Source organism: Aythya marila, assembly GCF_965140915.1.
Source record: "Aythya marila genome assembly, chromosome: 2".
NCBI classification, from domain to species: Eukaryota; Metazoa; Chordata; class Aves; order Anseriformes; family Anatidae; genus Aythya; species Aythya marila.
This window is the reverse complement of record NC_139043.1, coordinates 26,793,859-26,810,474: the sequence shown is the minus strand read 5'-3', so window position 1 is coordinate 26,810,474 and position 16,616 is coordinate 26,793,859. Positions and strand designations below refer to the sequence as shown.

The window sequence follows — 16,616 nt, the reverse complement described above, 5'->3', positions numbered from 1 at the left end:
CCCGCTCCTCCCGGCGGCGGCAGCTCGGCGCCCCCCTCCCGGGGCCGCCCCCGCTCGGCTCCCCGGGAACAATCGCCGCCTTGTCCGCCGCCCCGGCCCGCTCCCCGGTGCCCGTGCCCGCCGGGGCCGGCGCTGGCGGGGCCGCCCGGCTCCGCGCCCGCCGCCGCCGCTCAGTCTGGGCCCCGAGGGGGCGGCGGCGGCGGCGGAGCTTTGGGGAGGTGGCGGAGGGGTGGAAGGCGGAGGGGGGGGGGGACACACACCGCAGGTAGCGCTGCCGAGCCGCTCCCACGCGTGACCGCGGCGTGGCGCTCTTGGCACGGCCACGGGGAGGCTCCGAGGTCCCCCCCCCCCCACGCCGTGTCCCCCTCCTTCTCCGCCCGTTTCGGCCCCGGGGTTCGGCCCGGAACGGGGAAGGGGGGGCCCGGGGCGGCGCGGCGAGCATGTGCGGGTAAACAATGGGCGTATTGTGGGGTGGAAGGCAGGCGCCGGCTCCTGCCCCGCGAAGGCGCTCGCCCCACCGGATGTGTTAAATAAAAACCGCTGGGGGAAAAAAAGCTGAAAAACAGCAAAAACAGAGCAGGCGGAAAGTCCAGAAAATCGGGTGCGGGGCGCCGGAGGCGGGGGGCAGGAGTCCCGCAAGGCGCGAGGGGTTGCGGGAGCGGGGACGGCAGCGGCTTGCGGATGCCTTCCGAAAAAATAAATCCGCGTGGGGCTGCTGTGGGTATACCTGGCGGATTCCCCCCTCTCACACGCTTGCTTTTTAACATCCAAACTTTTTTTCCCTTTGCTTCTGAATAAAGGCAGAGCACCAGCTGCCGCGGCGGGCACCCCTTCTCCCCTCATTCTCCCTTATTCCCCATTATCCCCCATTATTCCCCCTCATTCCCCCTTATTCCTCATTATTCCCCCGTTTCCCGGGGCTGGGTGCAGCGGCTGCCGCCGGCCCCGCTCCTCTCCCCGGCGCTCAGGCGGCACCTTCCTGCCCGGGCGTGTTGGAGAGCAGTGCCCTGGAATTTATGGCACCGATGGGCTTCCCCCCGCTCTCCCCCTCTTCATCTGCTCAAAATCTCTCCGACTGGATGCAAATCGGGAGCTTTAATAAACCCGCTTCCCCCCCTCCCCAGTTGTAAACGTGTCCCGCTCCGGTTCCTCTCTTTAGAGAAAAAAAAAAAAAAAAAAAGAAAAGGGGGGGGGGGGTATTTCCATAGACCTAAGTGAATCATATAATGAAATGCTCAGGGATTTGTTTAATGTGATTTTATATGAGCTGTGGACATTTCCAAAGCAAACAATGAGTTCAAGTACAACATGCACGGTTGTGTTACAAGTGTTACCCAGCTGGCTACGAGATCTTCGGTGAGCAAACAGGCTAAATCTGGAGGGTAAACAGCTTCAGAAAAAAAAAAAAAAAAAAATCTACAACTCCAGGTCACTGAAAACAGCCTTTTATTTGTTTTCCTTAGTGTCTTGTAAAATCCGAACCTTTTTTTTTTTTTTTTTGCCATAGAAATCACCGCGGCCGGGCACAGCCGGAGCGCGGCTCGCGCCGTCCCGGCCGCTCCCCGGTGCCGGGGCTCGGAGGAGGCGGCTGCGGCTGCTCGGGACGGGTTTTGGGGTGCTTGGGGGGCGAGGGAAAGGGGGGCGACCCCCTTGCCCCCCTCTCTGGGGGGCTGCCACCCCCCAAACGAGCTCTTGCGACGGCGGTGGCGGAGGTGCGATGGGGGATTTGGGCTCCACCGGAGCCGGACCTGCCTGCAGGCGGCCCGGGGCGGTGGGGATGCAGGAAATGATGCAACCAAAATCCGATTTTTTTTTTTTATTATTTATTTATTTGGGGGGGGGGGGGGTAAGAGGGTTTATTAGAGGGTTTATTTCGCTTAACGCACACACTCCGGACCACGTCCCCCAGGAGGGGAAGAGCAAGCCGGCTGAGGCTAGACGCTAACCATTACCGCCACCGGAGCCGAAATCGCAGCGGGGACCGGCGGGTTGCTCCCGAGCCACCGGCGAGGCCGGGAGGAGCGAGGCAGCACAGCCCGGGGGGGCTTCTCCACTCTCCCCCCCCTCCGGTGCTGCGGGCTGGGGGCGCCGGGGGCCGGCCGAGCCCCCTCGGAGGCTGCACGGTGCTGGGAGGGGGGGGGGGAACGGGACGGAAACCTCCCCATCGCTCTGCCTCGGATGTTGCTGTTGGTATTCACTTTAAAAGAGCTTGAATGGGACTTTTTTTTTTTCTTTTTTTTTTTTTTTTCCTTTTTTTTTTTTTTTTTTTTTAAGCCGAAGCTTTGTTGTGCTAAACTAGTTGGACGAGTTAGGGTGTCGCTGCTCCCGATTGCTCTGGCCAATGGAACCCGATCCACCCTGCTGTGCGTAAGAGCGCAATTAAGGATTTAACCAAGCCTATGCTGCGCCCCAGCCAGCAGTCTGCCGGAGACAGACACAGCGCCGCAGCCTCCTCCCCCAGCCATGGCTGCTTAGCCCCGAGCAGCCCCAGCAGCAGCCCCAGCCCGCAGCCGGCTCCGAGCTATGACAGGAGTATTTGACAGAAGGGTCCCCACCGTCAGGTCCGGCGACTTCCAGGCTCCTTTCCAGAGCGCCGCAGCCATGCACCACCCGTCCCAGGAGTCTCCCACTTTGCCCGAGTCCTCGGCGACGGATTCCGACTACTACAGCCCGACGGGGGGAGCCCCGCACGGCTACTGCTCGCCTACCTCGGCTTCCTACGGCAAAGCGCTCAACCCCTACCAGTACCAGTACCACGGCATGAACGGATCCGCCGGGAACTATCCTGCCAAAGCCTATGCAGACTACAGCTACGCCAGCCCCTACCACCAGTACAGCGGGGCTTACAACCGCGTCCAGGGCTCCGGCAGCCAGCCAGGTGAGAGCTGGGCTCCGGGGGGGCGGCCGGAGGGGAGCACCGGGGGGGGAGAGCGTCCCGTCCTTGCCCTGGGGATGGTGGGGATGCAGCTGCAAGGAGAGGGAAGGGAAAAAAAAAAAAAGAAAAAGAAAGAAAAGGGAAAAAATAAAAAGAAAAAGAAAGGAAAAGGGAAAAAAGAAAGGAAAATGAAAAAAGAAAGAAAGAAAGAAAAAAGAAGTAAAATAGAAAGAAAAAAAAAAAAGGAAATAAAAAGATAGAGAAAAAAAAAAAGAAAGAAAGAACAAGAAATAAAGAAAAAAAAAAAAAAAGAAAGAAAGAAAGTAAATGCTATTTTTTTAAAAGGGGGAAGGCTGGGTGTAGTTTTCCTGCCCACCCCGCGCGATGCGAAGCGCACGAAGCCCGTCGGGAAGGGCTGCTGCTGGTGGTGCTCCGGGAAAGCAGCCGTCGGGCAGCGGCCCCGGCCCGCCCCCCCCTAACCCGGCTGCCTCCCTCCTCCTTCCCCCCGCAGGAAGAGGGGGAAAAGAGCCGAGCCTTGTTGTGTGCCTCCGCCTCGGCTTCGCGGTGGCAAAGAAAGTTTTTCCTTCCCCCTGCGCTCCGAGGGGCGGGGGAGGAGAGTGGGAGGGGGGAGCCCCGCGGCGGCAGGGCTGCAGAGCCGGAGGATTTTTTAAAGTTTTTTAGTCTTTTTTTTTACCGCGTTTTTAGCGTTTTGCTGCTTTGTGAGATGGGGAGGGAATAGATAAAGGAGGGGGGAGGAATTAATAAAACCGGCGAGCCCCCAGCCGAGCGCATGGAGGGAGGGGGGGGGCTCGGCTGGGGACCAGAGCGGCTTCGGGGAGGTGCGGGGGAAGCGATCGCCGCCGGGGGCCGGGCTGCGGGGGCCGGATCCGCGCAAACCCCACGCGTGGGGGGCGAGGCCCCGCGCTCCCGGCCGCTCGGCGCCGCCGCCGCCCGGGGCTGCCCGGCCCGGAGGAGCCCCGGCGCCCGGCGCGGCCGCAGGAGGCGGAGGAGCCCCGGGGGGGTCGGTCCCGGAGGGCAGGGAGCGGCCCCCCCCCGGCGGAGCCCCGGCGGGAGGAGCCCGGGGGGGAGCCGCGGGGGCCCCGTCGGGCCGGCGCCGCTGCCCGGCCCGGCCTGGCCCGGCTCGGCTCGGCTCGGCCCGCGGGCGGGACCCCGCCGCCGTCGTGTCCGGGCCCCGCGCCTTAACGTCTGCGTGTCTGTCTTGTCTGTCTGTGTGTCTGTCTGTCTGTCTCCCTCCCGCCCTTGCGCCCGTGCAGAGAAGGAGGTGGCGGAGCCCGAGGTGAGGATGGTGAACGGCAAACCAAAGAAAGTGCGCAAACCCCGGACTATTTATTCCAGCTTTCAGCTGGCGGCGTTGCAGAGGAGGTTCCAGAAGACTCAGTACCTCGCCCTGCCCGAGCGGGCCGAGCTGGCCGCCTCGCTGGGACTCACGCAGACACAGGTACGGCACGGCTCGGCACGGCTCGGCACGGCTCAGCACGGTCTGACACGGCTTGGCACGGCTCGGCACGGTGGGATGGGGAGCTGGGAAGGACAGGGTCGAGGGGCCAGGGGGCTGCAGGGTCTCCCCCGGCGCTCCCATCCTCGGGCTGGCAGTAACGGTGTCGCTTTCCTCCCTCTCCTCTCTCCTCCCATCCCCCCCGTTCCCAGGTGAAAATCTGGTTCCAGAACAAGCGGTCCAAGATCAAGAAGATCATGAAGAACGGGGAGATGCCACCGGAGCACAGCCCCAGCTCCAGCGACCCCATGGCCTGCAACTCGCCCCAGTCGCCTGCGGTTTGGGAACCTCAGGGCTCGTCCCGCTCCCTCAGCCACCATGCCCACGCACACGCTCACCCTCCAAACTCCAACCCGTCCCCTGCATCCAGCTACCTGGAGAGCTCCTCTTCCTGGTACCCCGGTGCCAACGCCATCAACTCCCACCTCCAACCCCACGGCTCCCTACAGCACCCGTTAGCGCTGGCCTCTGGGACAATTTATTAGAGCCTGACCCTTTATTATTATTAATTATTATTATTATTATTTGTTCCTTGGACTCCTGTGTTTTACTGTTAAGGAATAATAACGAAAGGAATGCATATGGGGAATTTTTAAAGGGAAACGAAACAAACAAACAAACAAACAAAAGATTAAAATGTGTAAAGCTTGTGCATGTAACTTATTGCATTTCAAAGGAAACCCTTTTTTATACGATACGGACATTTTTTGGCTCAGCTGTGGACACTATCAATGGTGCCTTGAAATCTATGACCTCAACTTTTCCAGAGACTTTTTTTCAATGTTATTTTAACCCTGTAAATAATTGTAGATAGAGGAATTAAACTGTATATTCTGAATAAAATAAAATTATTTCGACCACGAGAAGCGTTTCCAAATTCCCCCCCTTCTTCTGCCGGTGAGAAAGGACACCAAAAAAAAAAAAAAAAAGAGGAAAAAGGGAAAAAGAAGGCCGGGTTTTTGCGGAGAGGGACGAGGCCGGCGGGTGCTGAGCAGGGCGCGGGGGCTGGGCAGGATGCGGCCCCCGCCACCGAGGGGTTGCGGCGCGGCTCCCCGCAGCCCGTGGGGTTTTTTATGGGGTCGCGGGTGCTGCCGAAGCGAAGCTGGAAGCGGGGCTCTCTCCTCCAGCCGCCCCGAGAGCAATTAGCGTCGAGAGCCGCGCACTCCACAGCCCGGCTAATTACACAAATTGCCTCTCCGTCCGAGGGAGCCGCTGAATACGAGAAAAGGAGAAAACCGAGGGCTCCGCTCCCCCCGTTCCCATTAAAAGCCGGACTGGGGCGCTCGCAGCGGGTCCGTCTGAAGGAGGGACTTGGCGGAGGGACTTGGCCGGCTCCGCACGCACAAAACACCCGGAGAAGGATGCCCGGGCTCCGAGCTGCTCCCGGCCACCGGGGCTCGGCGGGGACAGAGCCCTCAGGGCTTGGAGGGGACCCGAAAATGTGTGTGTCCCCCCTCCCGGTGCGCTTACCTGCGGGGGGCTTGCTCCCGCCGCCGTGCTGCGTGCGGTGCGCTCCCCCCCAAGGCAAGCAGCCCGGGGGTGCTGTTTTGTAACAGGTCTGGGGGTTGCTAAACGCCTTGCAATACAATAGACCGGGCTGCTCGCTAAAAGCTTCGCCCTGAAAGCCGGGGAGGGTGCGGGGGTGCCGCCGGGCACGGTGCCGGGCAGCGGGCAGCCCTGCCGGGGGGAGCCGGGGGGAGCCGGGGGGAGCCGGGGCCTCTCCCGCAGCCCCACGGCGGCTCCGGGCAGCGGCTCCTGCTCGTTTCCCCCGCCAGGTTGCGGGGAGTTTCCGCGGCCGTGGAGGTGCCGAAACGCTCGGCTTTGTCTCTGCTGCTATAATTTCCACCTCCCGAAAAGAAGAAGAAAAAAAAAAATAATGCTCGACCTTTTCATTTTCTCCTGTTCTTCTCTTCATTTCGCTCTAGCCAAGCATTAATTTATTTATTATTATTTTTTTTTTTAACCTGCAGTAAGAGCTTCCCCCCCTCCCTGCGATTCCTTCCCTTCGCGGAAAGGCTCGGACACAGGAGGTGGAAGTCTCTTCCCCAGGTCGGTCCACCCCCCCCAGCCCCTTTCCTTTGAAGAGCTGCCGGGCTCTTGTAACCTGCAGGGGCAGGGAGCGCAGGAAGGGCTGCGGGGCAGCGGGATGCGGCCAGAGCTGGGGATTTGCCCCTCCGGGGAGCCCCGGCTCCGGCACCGCTCCCCTCGCCCCCTTCCAGCCTCGGCTCGGTTTCCCCGTGGCCCCCTCTCCACCTCATATTTCTTCTCATATAGAGGGGCAGGAGCCTGGCACGGCGTCCCGGGGGAGGGCAGCCAGACCCGGTGAGCACACGCGAGGTGTCCGGCCGCCAGCCCCCGGGGATGCTCCGGGCCCCGCCAGCCCCGCTCCCCCCGGCTCCTGCCCCCGGCCGGGCGCACCCCGGGGCTCCGGCGGCGGCCGGAGGGAGCCTGGCTTGTCCGGGCCTCCCCGGGAAGGGGATGGGATGAACTGTCCTTTGTCTGACGCTGGGTTTGGGCTCGGCGGATTGCTGGCTCGGGGCTTTTTTTTTTTTTTTTTTTTTCTTTCTTTTCTTTTTTTTTCCCCCTCTCTCTCTTCCCCTCCCTTCTCTTTTCCTGGCGGCTACTTCCATGTGGAGCCGGGGCAGCTCGGGGAGCCGAGAGGAGCCACATTCCTGTGGGTGCCGAGCGGCTCCAGGGCTGAGCCGCAGGGCCTGACACACGCACACACACACACACATGCACACACACACACTGCAGCCCCGGCTGCCCCGGCCCGAGGCCTCCTGACACTGCCCGCACCCCTGGAGCTCTCCCACCCTCGGCAGACCCCCCAACACACGCACCCAGAGCTGACCCAGCCGAGGACAGAGGGGAATAAACCCCAGGGGACCCCCACCGTACCCTGCCCGGGCATCTCCGCATCCCCCGGCACGGAGGAGCCTCCACCCGGGGGAGTGCTGCCTCCTCGGGAAGCCGTTCCCTTTCCCTCCCCCTCCATCCCCGGGGATAAAAACCCACCCCCTCCAACCTGTCACGGCGTCGAGCAGCCCTCCTCGCTTTTTTTTAGGGCTTTTCTTTCGCCCTCTCCCTCCCCTCCGGCTCCCCCCGCGGTGCGCGGTGCCTGCGCGGGGCTCCGGGCGCTCCACGGCGCGGCCGGCGGGAGCATCGCAGCATCGCCCATGTGGCATCCATTAGGGATTTTCTGCCACGCAATTTTGCGACTGACAGACTTTTAGGTGGTTCGGCTGTGGATTACGGAAAGGGGATCTATTGCTGGGGGAAAGTCGGGCTGGGGGGTGGGGAGAAACCCCTCTTCTCGCTTTCGGGCGTTTCAGCGGTCGCCTGCAGTAATATAATAACCTGTTTTATAGGTCAGACAAGAGCCGTGAAAATAGGAACTGAGGAGTTTACATTAAGCCTCCTTTTCTGTCTCTCTCTCCTTTTTTTTTTTTTTTTTTTAGGGAGAATCTGTCTTCCATCAATTAAATGTTTCTGCTCTTTGTTCTGCGGTGCGTCTATTTACACGCGAGTTAGGAGGCTGAGCGATGGTTTTATCTGCCAGAAACACCGACCCGATAAACCCCGACGCCCACGCCACGGGTGGCTGCGTGTACATCCCCCACGCACTCGACCTTTAAGGCCGCAGGAAAAACTCCCGAGCCCCCTCGGCCTCCCTATTCCCCTCCAGGTGAGGGCCCGGGGAGCCGGTCCCGGCCAGTAGCTGCGCCTGATTCAGCACTTGGCAAGGAGGAGCCTGGCGGTGGCTCCTCGCTCTCCTCCCGCCGGCAGTCCCGGAGAGGTTGCCTAAACCTCAGCCCGGGCTCTGAGCAGCAGCAGCAGCGAGCCTCGCCGGGCCGGATCCTGCCCTGACTCCGTGCCCTGCCCTCCCTGCGCCCCGGGAGCCTTTTGCAGGAGCCCCTCCGTGCGCACCGTGCCGCGCCTTCATAGGGCTTTCTCCTCGCGCTCCCCACCGAGCTTCCCTTTCCCTTTCTCGGCACCGTTTTTATCGATTGCCAGGGGCTGCTGCTGCCCGGGGAGAGGAGAGGGGGCCGGGGTCGGTCCCCCCTTGCGCCCCCTCCTCGGGCAGCAGCGCGCAGCCCCTCGCATGCACCCGCCGAGCGGGTCTGCGCGCTCCGCGCCCGGGGTTAAGGGAAGCTAATCAGGAGGGAACCAGCCCAAGGAGTTAACCTCGCTAGCCGCAGGTAGTCCTGTTAGCCAGGCTCTTTTGGCTAATTAATTCCAATTAAGCCGGGGCTGCGCTAATTTCCTTAAGGACCCCTGACGACCGGGCCAGCGGGCGCGCAGAGGCTCCGCGCCTCTCCGCGGAGGGTGCCCGGCACCGGCCCCCCGCGCCCGGCAGCAGCCCTGGGGCTCCCCCCGGGGCCTGTTCCGAGCCTTGGGGCACCTGGGAGGGGGTCCAGGGCAGGAGCGAGGCCGCGTTTGGGGCTGGGGGAGCCTTCGGGGAGCCTTGGGCCGGGAAGATCCGCGCTGCCAGGCGGGATGGTCCCGGCAGGAGCCCGGAGCATCAGTCCCCGGCTGCCAGCAGCCTCGCACTCCTCGAGGTTTGGGCACGTAACGCCGCAGACCACTGATTTGCTCTTTTCTTAATTCCCGCTCTTCTCGTTCCCTATGAATCAAACAGCCTTTTGTCCTTCGGAGTTTGATTTGATCGCTACTGTTCGCATTTCACTTTTGTATTTTTCTCTCCCTATACCATTACTCATTGAGTGCCCCGTGAAATTACAATCGTACATTTTCAACTCAGCAACCCATTTGCAGTGCAAAAATAGGGTCTAAATAATGGCTGAATTAGCCCTACTGGACAGTTTCAGATGTAACACTCTGTAATAATTATATTGCAGGCTGGATTAGGATGCTATTATCATAATCTGGACGTTTACAATTATCTGTAATTTGCAAAGATGCGCCAGGTCTTGATTACAGCAGTTTTTTTTTATCAAGCTAACCATCACTAAACAGTGACAGTAATAACAGCTAATTTTGCTGGCAATATAAGAGGTGCTGGGGTGTGCAAACAATTTCACACCTGGATGTGCTCACTCAACCAAGAATATAGAGAAAGAGCTTCTGCCCTGAGACTCAGAAAAATATCCTACACCGCTTCTGGTCGGTATAGGTTCCTAGACCCCGATCCTTGCCTAACCGATTGGCGCAGGGGGTAAGTTTGGGGGTTCGGCTCGGGTTGGGGCTGCTTGGCGGCTGCTTCTCGCCTCCCTTCGAGGCACGCTCCGGCTTTTTCTCTTGCGTCGCTGCCTCCCTGCTCCTTTCCCCCGCCGGGGCCGGGCGGCTCCGCGGCTCCGCTCCCCTCGGGCGGCGGCGGGGGGCTCGGGGGGGCGGCGGGGGCGGCCCCGGGCCGGGCCGGGCTCCCGCAGGGGCTGCGCGGGGGCTCCGCGCCCGGCGGAAAAAACGCGCTGGCCCCGCAGCGGGGCGGGGACAGCGCACCGAGCCGTGCCGAGCCGTGCCGAGCCGTGCCGAGCCGTGCCGAGCCGTGCCGCGGGGGCAGCGGCGGCAGGGAGGCGGCCTCGCCCAGCCCTGCGGTGCTCCGCGCCCCCGGCACGGCTCGGCACGGCTCGGCACGGCTGGGCACGGCTGGCAGGCAGGCGCGGGGAGCTGCCGCCGCTCCATCCATAGATGCCGCTGTTTCATGAGAGTCTCCCTGGGCGAGGGGGGGAGATGGCTCTGCCTCCGCTGTCATTCGCTCCCCATCCCGCCGGCGCCCGTGTCACCTTCTCCCACTGCGCTACGCTAATTGGGCTGCTTTATTAGCTGCTCGCTCGCTCGCTCGCTGTCGGGGCAGCGCCTGAGCCTGCCCTCCGAATCGCGCGTGGGGTGGGCGCCACGCACCCGGGGGCTGCCCCGCGGCAGCCCACGGGGAGCAGCGAGCCCCTCCTCGGCCTCCCCCAGCCCCTGCTCGGTGCCGAAAGGGTTAAAGCGGAGCGGGTGGGGGGGTGGGGGGGGGCCGGGGGGCCAAACAGGCTCGGCTCGGCTCGGCTCGGCCCGGCTCGGCCCGGGTACCGGCCCCCGGGGCTCCCCCGAGCCCCAGCCCCGTTCTGCGGGAGCCCGGGGAACCGGCGCGAAGGCAGCGCCCGCGTGCGCGTGTAAACGGGGCTGATGCGGAGCGAGCAGGGCGCTCGCACCCGCCCGCACATCCCCGCGCAGGATGCTGTTGGTTTAAATGTATGGTAGCTTTCTCTCCAGTGTCATTTGAATAATTCAGTGAGCCCCACTAGCAGCTGTACTTCTGAAGCCTCTTCCATTCTTTTCAGCATTATAATTTTGGTTAATTTTCAATTTTAGGCCCTACGTCTCTGCAATTTGTGTATGAATAACAGAATAATTTTCCTCTTTTGTTTCGCCTTTCCTGTTCCTGAATCTAAATAAAGATGGCTTTTTAGTATTAAAAGTGGAAGAAAATTACAGGTAATTATCTTTGACGGTAAAAACGCTGTAATCAGCGGGCTACATGAAAAATTACTCTAATTATGGCTGCATTTAAGAGAATGGAAAAAAACCTTCTTGTGGATAAAAACCTTAAATTGTCCCCAATGTCTGCTTCAAATTGGATGGCACTGCAGCTGGAGGCTTTGTTCAGAATTGATCCTGGGGAGCTCTGAACCCAAAGTTTCACAGTGGGAAGGGGAAAAAAAGAAAAGAAAACATTTTTCCTAATGTAACAATACGAATGGTAGAAAATGACAAGACTGATCGGTTTTAAACCACTCTGAAGACTGACTGAGCGTGGAAGTTGCTCAAAAAAAAACAAAAAAACACCCCCCAAAAAACTGGTATATTGGTAAGTAGTCTTTGCTTTGTGTCTAATTATAGTGACTGTCCTTTTGCACGACTGTGTGTAGCTGTCATTATACGGAGCACTCTGAGGATCTCTATTGACTTCTGATAAATGGCTCAGTGGTTTCAAGGTTCATAATTTGCAGGATGCCCAGGTCTCTAGCCATTAATTCTCGCAGTATGGGGCACCCAGCTCGGATGAGGAAAGGGCTTTGCATTTGCGGTGGTCGCCGTGCTTGCCACCAGCCAGGAGGGCTGGAGCTCGCTGGCCAGCGTGGCGTGTGCCTAGGCACCTTTCGAGGCTTTGCAAAGCATTCCTCGGCTTTCATTGTCTGCTGTCGAAAAGAAAAAAAAAAAAAAAAAAAAAAAAGGAAAAGGAAAAAAAAAAAAAAAACACAAAGGAGGGCGCCTCCTTTCCTAATAATTTTGCTTCTCCGACCTTCCGAGGCAGAGCTGTCCTCGGGGGGGAAGCGCAGCGGGAGGGAGCGGCGCGATCGCAGCACCGGCCGGGGGTTTCTGCGGGCTGGGCTGGTCCCTGCCTGCACCGGGACCGGCTTTGGGGTCGGGATTGGGATTGGGGTCACGATTGGTTTGGGATTGGGGTCAGGATCGGTTTGGGATTGGGGTCGGGGCGCTGCCGCGCTGCGCGGGGCCGCGGCAGAGACACGCGAGGCGGGCGGGCGTTTTGTGGCTTTTACTCTCTATATATGAAAGAAGACAAAACCATACAAAGTATATGTACAACTAAAATTCAACAATATATACAGAAAAAGGTTGCTCGGGAGAAAGGTCCCTCTGGCTTCACGAGCGGGGGGGGACGCCGGCGCTGAGCCGCCCCTGGCTCCGTCTGTCCTGCCGCTGCCCGGGGCTGGGGACCGGGGACCTGGGGGGCCGTGTCACCTCCTGCCCGTGTCACCCGTGGCCCCGTGGCCCCACGCGTGTGCGAGGGGCTCTGGGCGGCGGAGCCGGTGCTCGCCTCCAAGCCGCAGCCCGCTCCGCTGCGGGAAAGCATGCAGGTTTCGCTGCGTGGCAATGTTCGGGGCTTGCAGCGTTATTTTCATCGTCAAGCAGTTCTCCTTCTTTTCCCCTCTTCGCTTTTTTTTTTTTTTTTTTTTCTTTTTTATCCCTTCTTCTCTCTTTTCATCTTTTTCCCCAGTCCACATTTGGTGAATAAAAATGAAGGAGCTTTGACTAGTCTCTCTTTCATCGTGTAATGTCTTTAGCTCATTAAACAAGTAAAAACGGCTGCCGCTGTAGATTCAGGTTCTTCTTGTGGGCAAAGTCAGTAAAAAGTTTGTTTTGACGTATACTCCACAGAGAAAGAGGCTGGTGCCTTGGAGTCCAAATGAAAATATCCTAAAGAGAAGTGTCTTCTGTGCGCCAGGATGAAAATTGTGTCTTTCTGGTCGAGATCAATCGCTGAGGTTACTTTAAAAAAAAAAAAAAAAAGGAAAAAAAAAAAAAAAGAAAATAAAGCCACTCTGTCTCTTTGCCGCATCTACAAGTTCACACAGAGCCTGCTAGCTGGCACGGCTTGGCAAAGCAGGGGAACTTTTTGCCATGTCGAGACGAGGCGTTCTTGGGAGATTATTTCTCTTGGACAATTCACATCATTTGTGGTCTCTGCATTGTGTCTTGATGTGGAGAAGAATACCAGTGAGAATAGCCAGGCATGTAGCTGTTGGGAGGCATATTGACTCCCTTGGCAGAAGCTGAAACGTCCCAGACTGGAGGCAGGGCTGGCGAGCGAGGGGACAGGGCAGCGGAGCCGGGCAGAGGGTCGCTCTCGTGGGGGTTGCTGCCCTGCTTCAGCAGCTTCTTAAATTTGGAGCGTTTGTTCTGAAACCAGATCTTCACCTGTAAGCAAAACGCAGCAAATATTAGGCTGCCGTGAGCACCCAGGGCCCGGCAGGGAAGATCCCGGGGGCTGTGGTTTTTGCTCCGAGAGAGGGTCTGGAGAGTCCACGCCATCCGGGTGTCAGGCTGGGGGTGGGCAGTGGGAGAGGAGGGTGAGCTACTGCTGCTCTTGGGCTCTGGATGTGACCGGAGAGAACAGCAGAGGAAGAGCGGAGCTGGAAAGCGAGGTGGACGCAGGTTTTAAGCCGGAGCGTGATTTTGCCTGGGCAGGCCAGATTGATCAGGCTGGAGTAGGGGCCGTGCTCTGAGCCCTCCTGCTTTACATGTGCCCGCGTGTGTTAATGCCTTCCCGTGGGTGCCCCGGTCAGGGTTTTGGGGGGGTCACTCGCTCGTTTGGGCACGCTGTTGTCAACCACAGGCACTCGTGCGGGTTTGTGCCAGGAGAGGGGAGCCAAGAGACAAAGGGCATCTGGACGCGGAAACCGCGCATCCGAAAGCATGCACGGCCAAACCGTCCTCGCTTAGGTGACAGGGGAGGAGGCACAACAGAGCCGGGACTGCAGCTTTATTTTAAAAGTCGGTTTTAAGGGAAAGAAAATTCTCTTTTCTCAGAGAGCCATCGGCTATCAGGGTTGCTCTGGGTCCCATCCTGCTCCCACCCCAGCAAAAGTGCCGAGGAAGGAGTCAGCCCTCACAGAGGCGTGCCAGGATCGGGCCCGCTGTGGCAGGTCAGGATTATTATGCTAGGGATGCTATAGATGTGAGCCATACGTATAGATATATAAATACACGTCCCGAAATCAAACAAACAAAGACAACTCCCGAATGTGTTGTCTCTCGACCTTGCAAACTTTGCAGATGTAATGGTAGGGCATAGGCAGGGGTGCCTGCCTGTCTGCATATTCAGGATCGGGCCCGTAAATCTACATGAGAGGGAGAGGGAGAGAGAGGGAGAGGAGTGCCTGCTAAATAGACCAAAATCCCATTTGTATGACCATCAGCTCTATTTCCGTGATTAATGTTTGCCGAGCATTTAAAAATCGCTGGCTGGAAGCGGCTGTTATCACTGACAATGATAAAACAGCGAAGTTATTTGTTAAGCTCATACATTCACATGATTACATTTTGCCCGAATTGATCCCATCTATCCGTGCGCTCCTCCGCAAACCCCAGCTCGGGAAGTCTGTAATGCCTCATGTGTCTTTCAGGCTTAAATTAGCAGAATGGCACAGCTACTCCAACCACACTTAACTATGGCTTAACCTGCTATAATTTCGTACACGGCTGCTTTGATCTTCAGATCTATTATCACCTTCTGTACATTTTGCCCAAGGGTAACCACTGCATTTGCGTTAGTCATCCAGGATGAATTAACTATTGATTTTACAGGTATTTCCTAACGTGTTCCTGCTTTCTCTCTACCTCTAGGTTGCTACGATGCAGCTTTCCTTTTCTTTTAGCTCTACATCAGGCCCAAGGCTTCCTCGCCTTTGTTTTGTTCTCCTTTCCACAGCTGGGCAATTGCACGTCGGTGCTGGAATTAGTCTCATCCGAAAAAATATAGGCAATTTAAGAATTTTATTTGTGACATCAAAAGGGGAGCGTTTGCTCAGCAGGCGGCTGAGGGAAGGAAGGGCACGTTCAGTTACTTCAGCAGAAGACCGTTTTCTCTGTCGTGCATTAAATAAGTCCTATCGCGATAGATACGGGGCCGTGTGCGTTACCTTTGCTACCGTTCCTGTACAGAGGCCAAAACGCCTAGGGACCAGCGCACCGTGCTTGGCCTTTATTGCTCGAGCCGGATTTCAGTGATTTGGGATTCCCAGTAATTACCTGTGTCTGGGTAAGTCCTAATGAAGCTGCCAGTTCAGCTCGCTCTGGAAGTGCCAGGTACTGAGTCTGCTGAAAGCGATGATTTAAAGCCTGAAGTTGTAGACTAGAGTAAATGGTTCGAGGCTTCCGAATCTTTTTCCCTTTTCCATTGAATCTGATTTCACCGTTTTCGATCACCGTTGTTTTTTGCTGATCTGCAAGCAAAACAGCGCAGTTGAAATCTCGGCCGGGAAAGCCGCACGACCCTCCTTTAGCTATAAAATCGTGTTTTTTTTTTTTTTTTTTTTTTTTTTTTTCGGTCGGGACGGCTCCTAGCAGCCCCGCAGCCTGCCTCGGAGCCGCTTCGGCAGCATCGCTGCGGCTGCTGCGGGATCAGCACGGCTCCTCGCGGGGGTCCCCTTGCAGGGTGGGCACGCCGCCCTTCCCAGGGGAAAAAATAAGAGGAATAATCAGAAAAAAATAGTAAGGAAAATAAGCAACGGAGCGCCGCGCCGGCTTGGCGGGGGGATTGCTGCTTCCCCGGCCATCCAGGTTTTCCCCCGGCTCATCGACTTCGAGTCGCCAGTTTGGTGGTCGGGGAAGCAGCAGCCCGAGACTGCCAACAATGCTTCCCCCCCCTGCCCCCCTGCCTTGCCCCTTCGGGTGAATACATACAAACGATCGGCTCCCGGATTATTTTAAAGGAAAAAAAAAAAAAAAAAAAAAGAAAGAAAAAAAAAAGAGAACACCATAAATCAGGCGGCCCCAAAGCAAAGCGGAATGCGACCCACTCGCCCGGAAACTTTCACTCCTCAGGTGTTAGCAGGAATTTTGCCTCCAGCCGGCCGCAGCCGAGCCTCGCCGAGCGGAGCCCGGCGCCCGACGGGGACCGGGTGGGCTCCGCCGCCCCGCACCGGGGGCACCGCGGCCGTCGGGGGGCAGGGGGACGCCCCGGGGGGCTCCGCGCGTCCTGCTGCGAGCGCCCCGGGGGTCGGGGGGGTTAGGAGGGGATCCGCCAGGGGGGGGATTCTCCGGGAGAGCCGGGCCCCCCCCGCTCACCTGCATCGTCCGCCCGCGTCTGGCCGGCCGCGCTGCTGTTGTGGTAGGACTGGAGGTAAGGGCTGTGCTGCGAGTGGCTCACGTAGGGGTAGGCGGCCAGCGAGCGGTGGTTGTAGGAGCCGGCGGTGCCGGAGTAGGGCGAGCTGTGGTGGTGGTGCTGGTGGTGCGGGTGCGAGCCGGCGGCGGAGTGCAGGCAGTGCAGCGGGTAGTGGGCGCCGGCCATGGCCGGCGAGCTCTGCTGGGAGTGGGGCGGCGGCGGCGGCTGCGGCGGCGGCTGCTGCTGCCCGAACTCCATGAAGGCGGACTTGGAGGAGTCCTGCGCGTCCAGCCCGTCAGCCATCGTGGTCATGGTCATCATCGACGCCGGGGAGGCAGAGAGCGGCGCTCTCCGGCTCGCCCCCCGCCCGCGGCCGCCCTGCCCGGCCACCACCGCGGCACGGCTGGAGGCGGCGGGGATTTATTTTTTTAAGGCGCCGTGGTGCGAGGGGCCTTGTTAACCGAGGGAGGGAGGGAGGGAGGGAGGGGAGGAGAGGAGAGAGAGGAGAGGAGAGGGGAGGGAGGGCGGTGTGTGCCGAGCGGGGAGGGGGGGGAGGGAGGGCTACTCCCGGCGCCTTTCCTCCCCGCTCCTCATTCCCCCCGACGGGTGTTTTTGGGGGCTGGCGGAGTCCCGGGCGGAGGTTTTTAAGG

At 59.1% G+C, this 16,616-nt stretch overlaps 2 protein-coding genes across 2 annotated transcripts; one reads left to right on the top strand and one right to left on the bottom strand.

Annotated features, from left to right (window-relative positions):
* Positions 1 to 1,872: 1,872 nt before the first annotated feature.
* On the top strand, positions 1,873 to 5,251 carry DLX5 (distal-less homeobox 5). The gene is made up of 3 exons (XM_082752307.1): positions 1,873 to 2,878; positions 4,150 to 4,334; positions 4,544 to 5,251. Exons 1-3 carry the CDS (start codon positions 2,524 to 2,526, stop codon positions 4,874 to 4,876), a joined length of 873 nt encoding a protein of 290 aa, XP_082608433.1. The 5' UTR covers positions 1,873 to 2,523; the 3' UTR covers positions 4,877 to 5,251.
* A 7,555-nt stretch (positions 5,252 to 12,806) lies between these two features.
* DLX6 (distal-less homeobox 6) lies at positions 12,807 to 16,287 on the bottom strand (the record flags this gene model as incomplete). Its single annotated transcript, XM_082755059.1, has 3 exons — positions 12,807 to 13,058; positions 14,892 to 15,085; positions 15,930 to 16,287. 3 exons carry the CDS (start codon positions 16,285 to 16,287, stop codon positions 12,807 to 12,809), a joined length of 804 nt encoding a protein of 267 aa, XP_082611185.1.
* Positions 16,288 to 16,616: the final 329 nt, after the last annotated feature.

What these genes read in the sequence shown, in the direction of transcription:
- DLX5 (XM_082752307.1), top strand. Translation starts at nt 2,524, where the DNA reads ATGACAGGAGTATTTGACAGAAGGGTCCCCACCGTCAGGTCCGGCGAC. An exon ending in GGGCTCCGGCAGCCAGCCAG is followed by an intron (nt 2,879 to 4,149) that starts GTGAGAGCTGGG and finishes GCGCCCGTGCAG; the next exon opens with AGAAGGAGGTGGCGGAGCCC. An exon ending in TGGGACTCACGCAGACACAG is followed by an intron (nt 4,335 to 4,543) that starts GTACGGCACGGC and finishes CCCCGTTCCCAG; the next exon opens with GTGAAAATCTGGTTCCAGAA.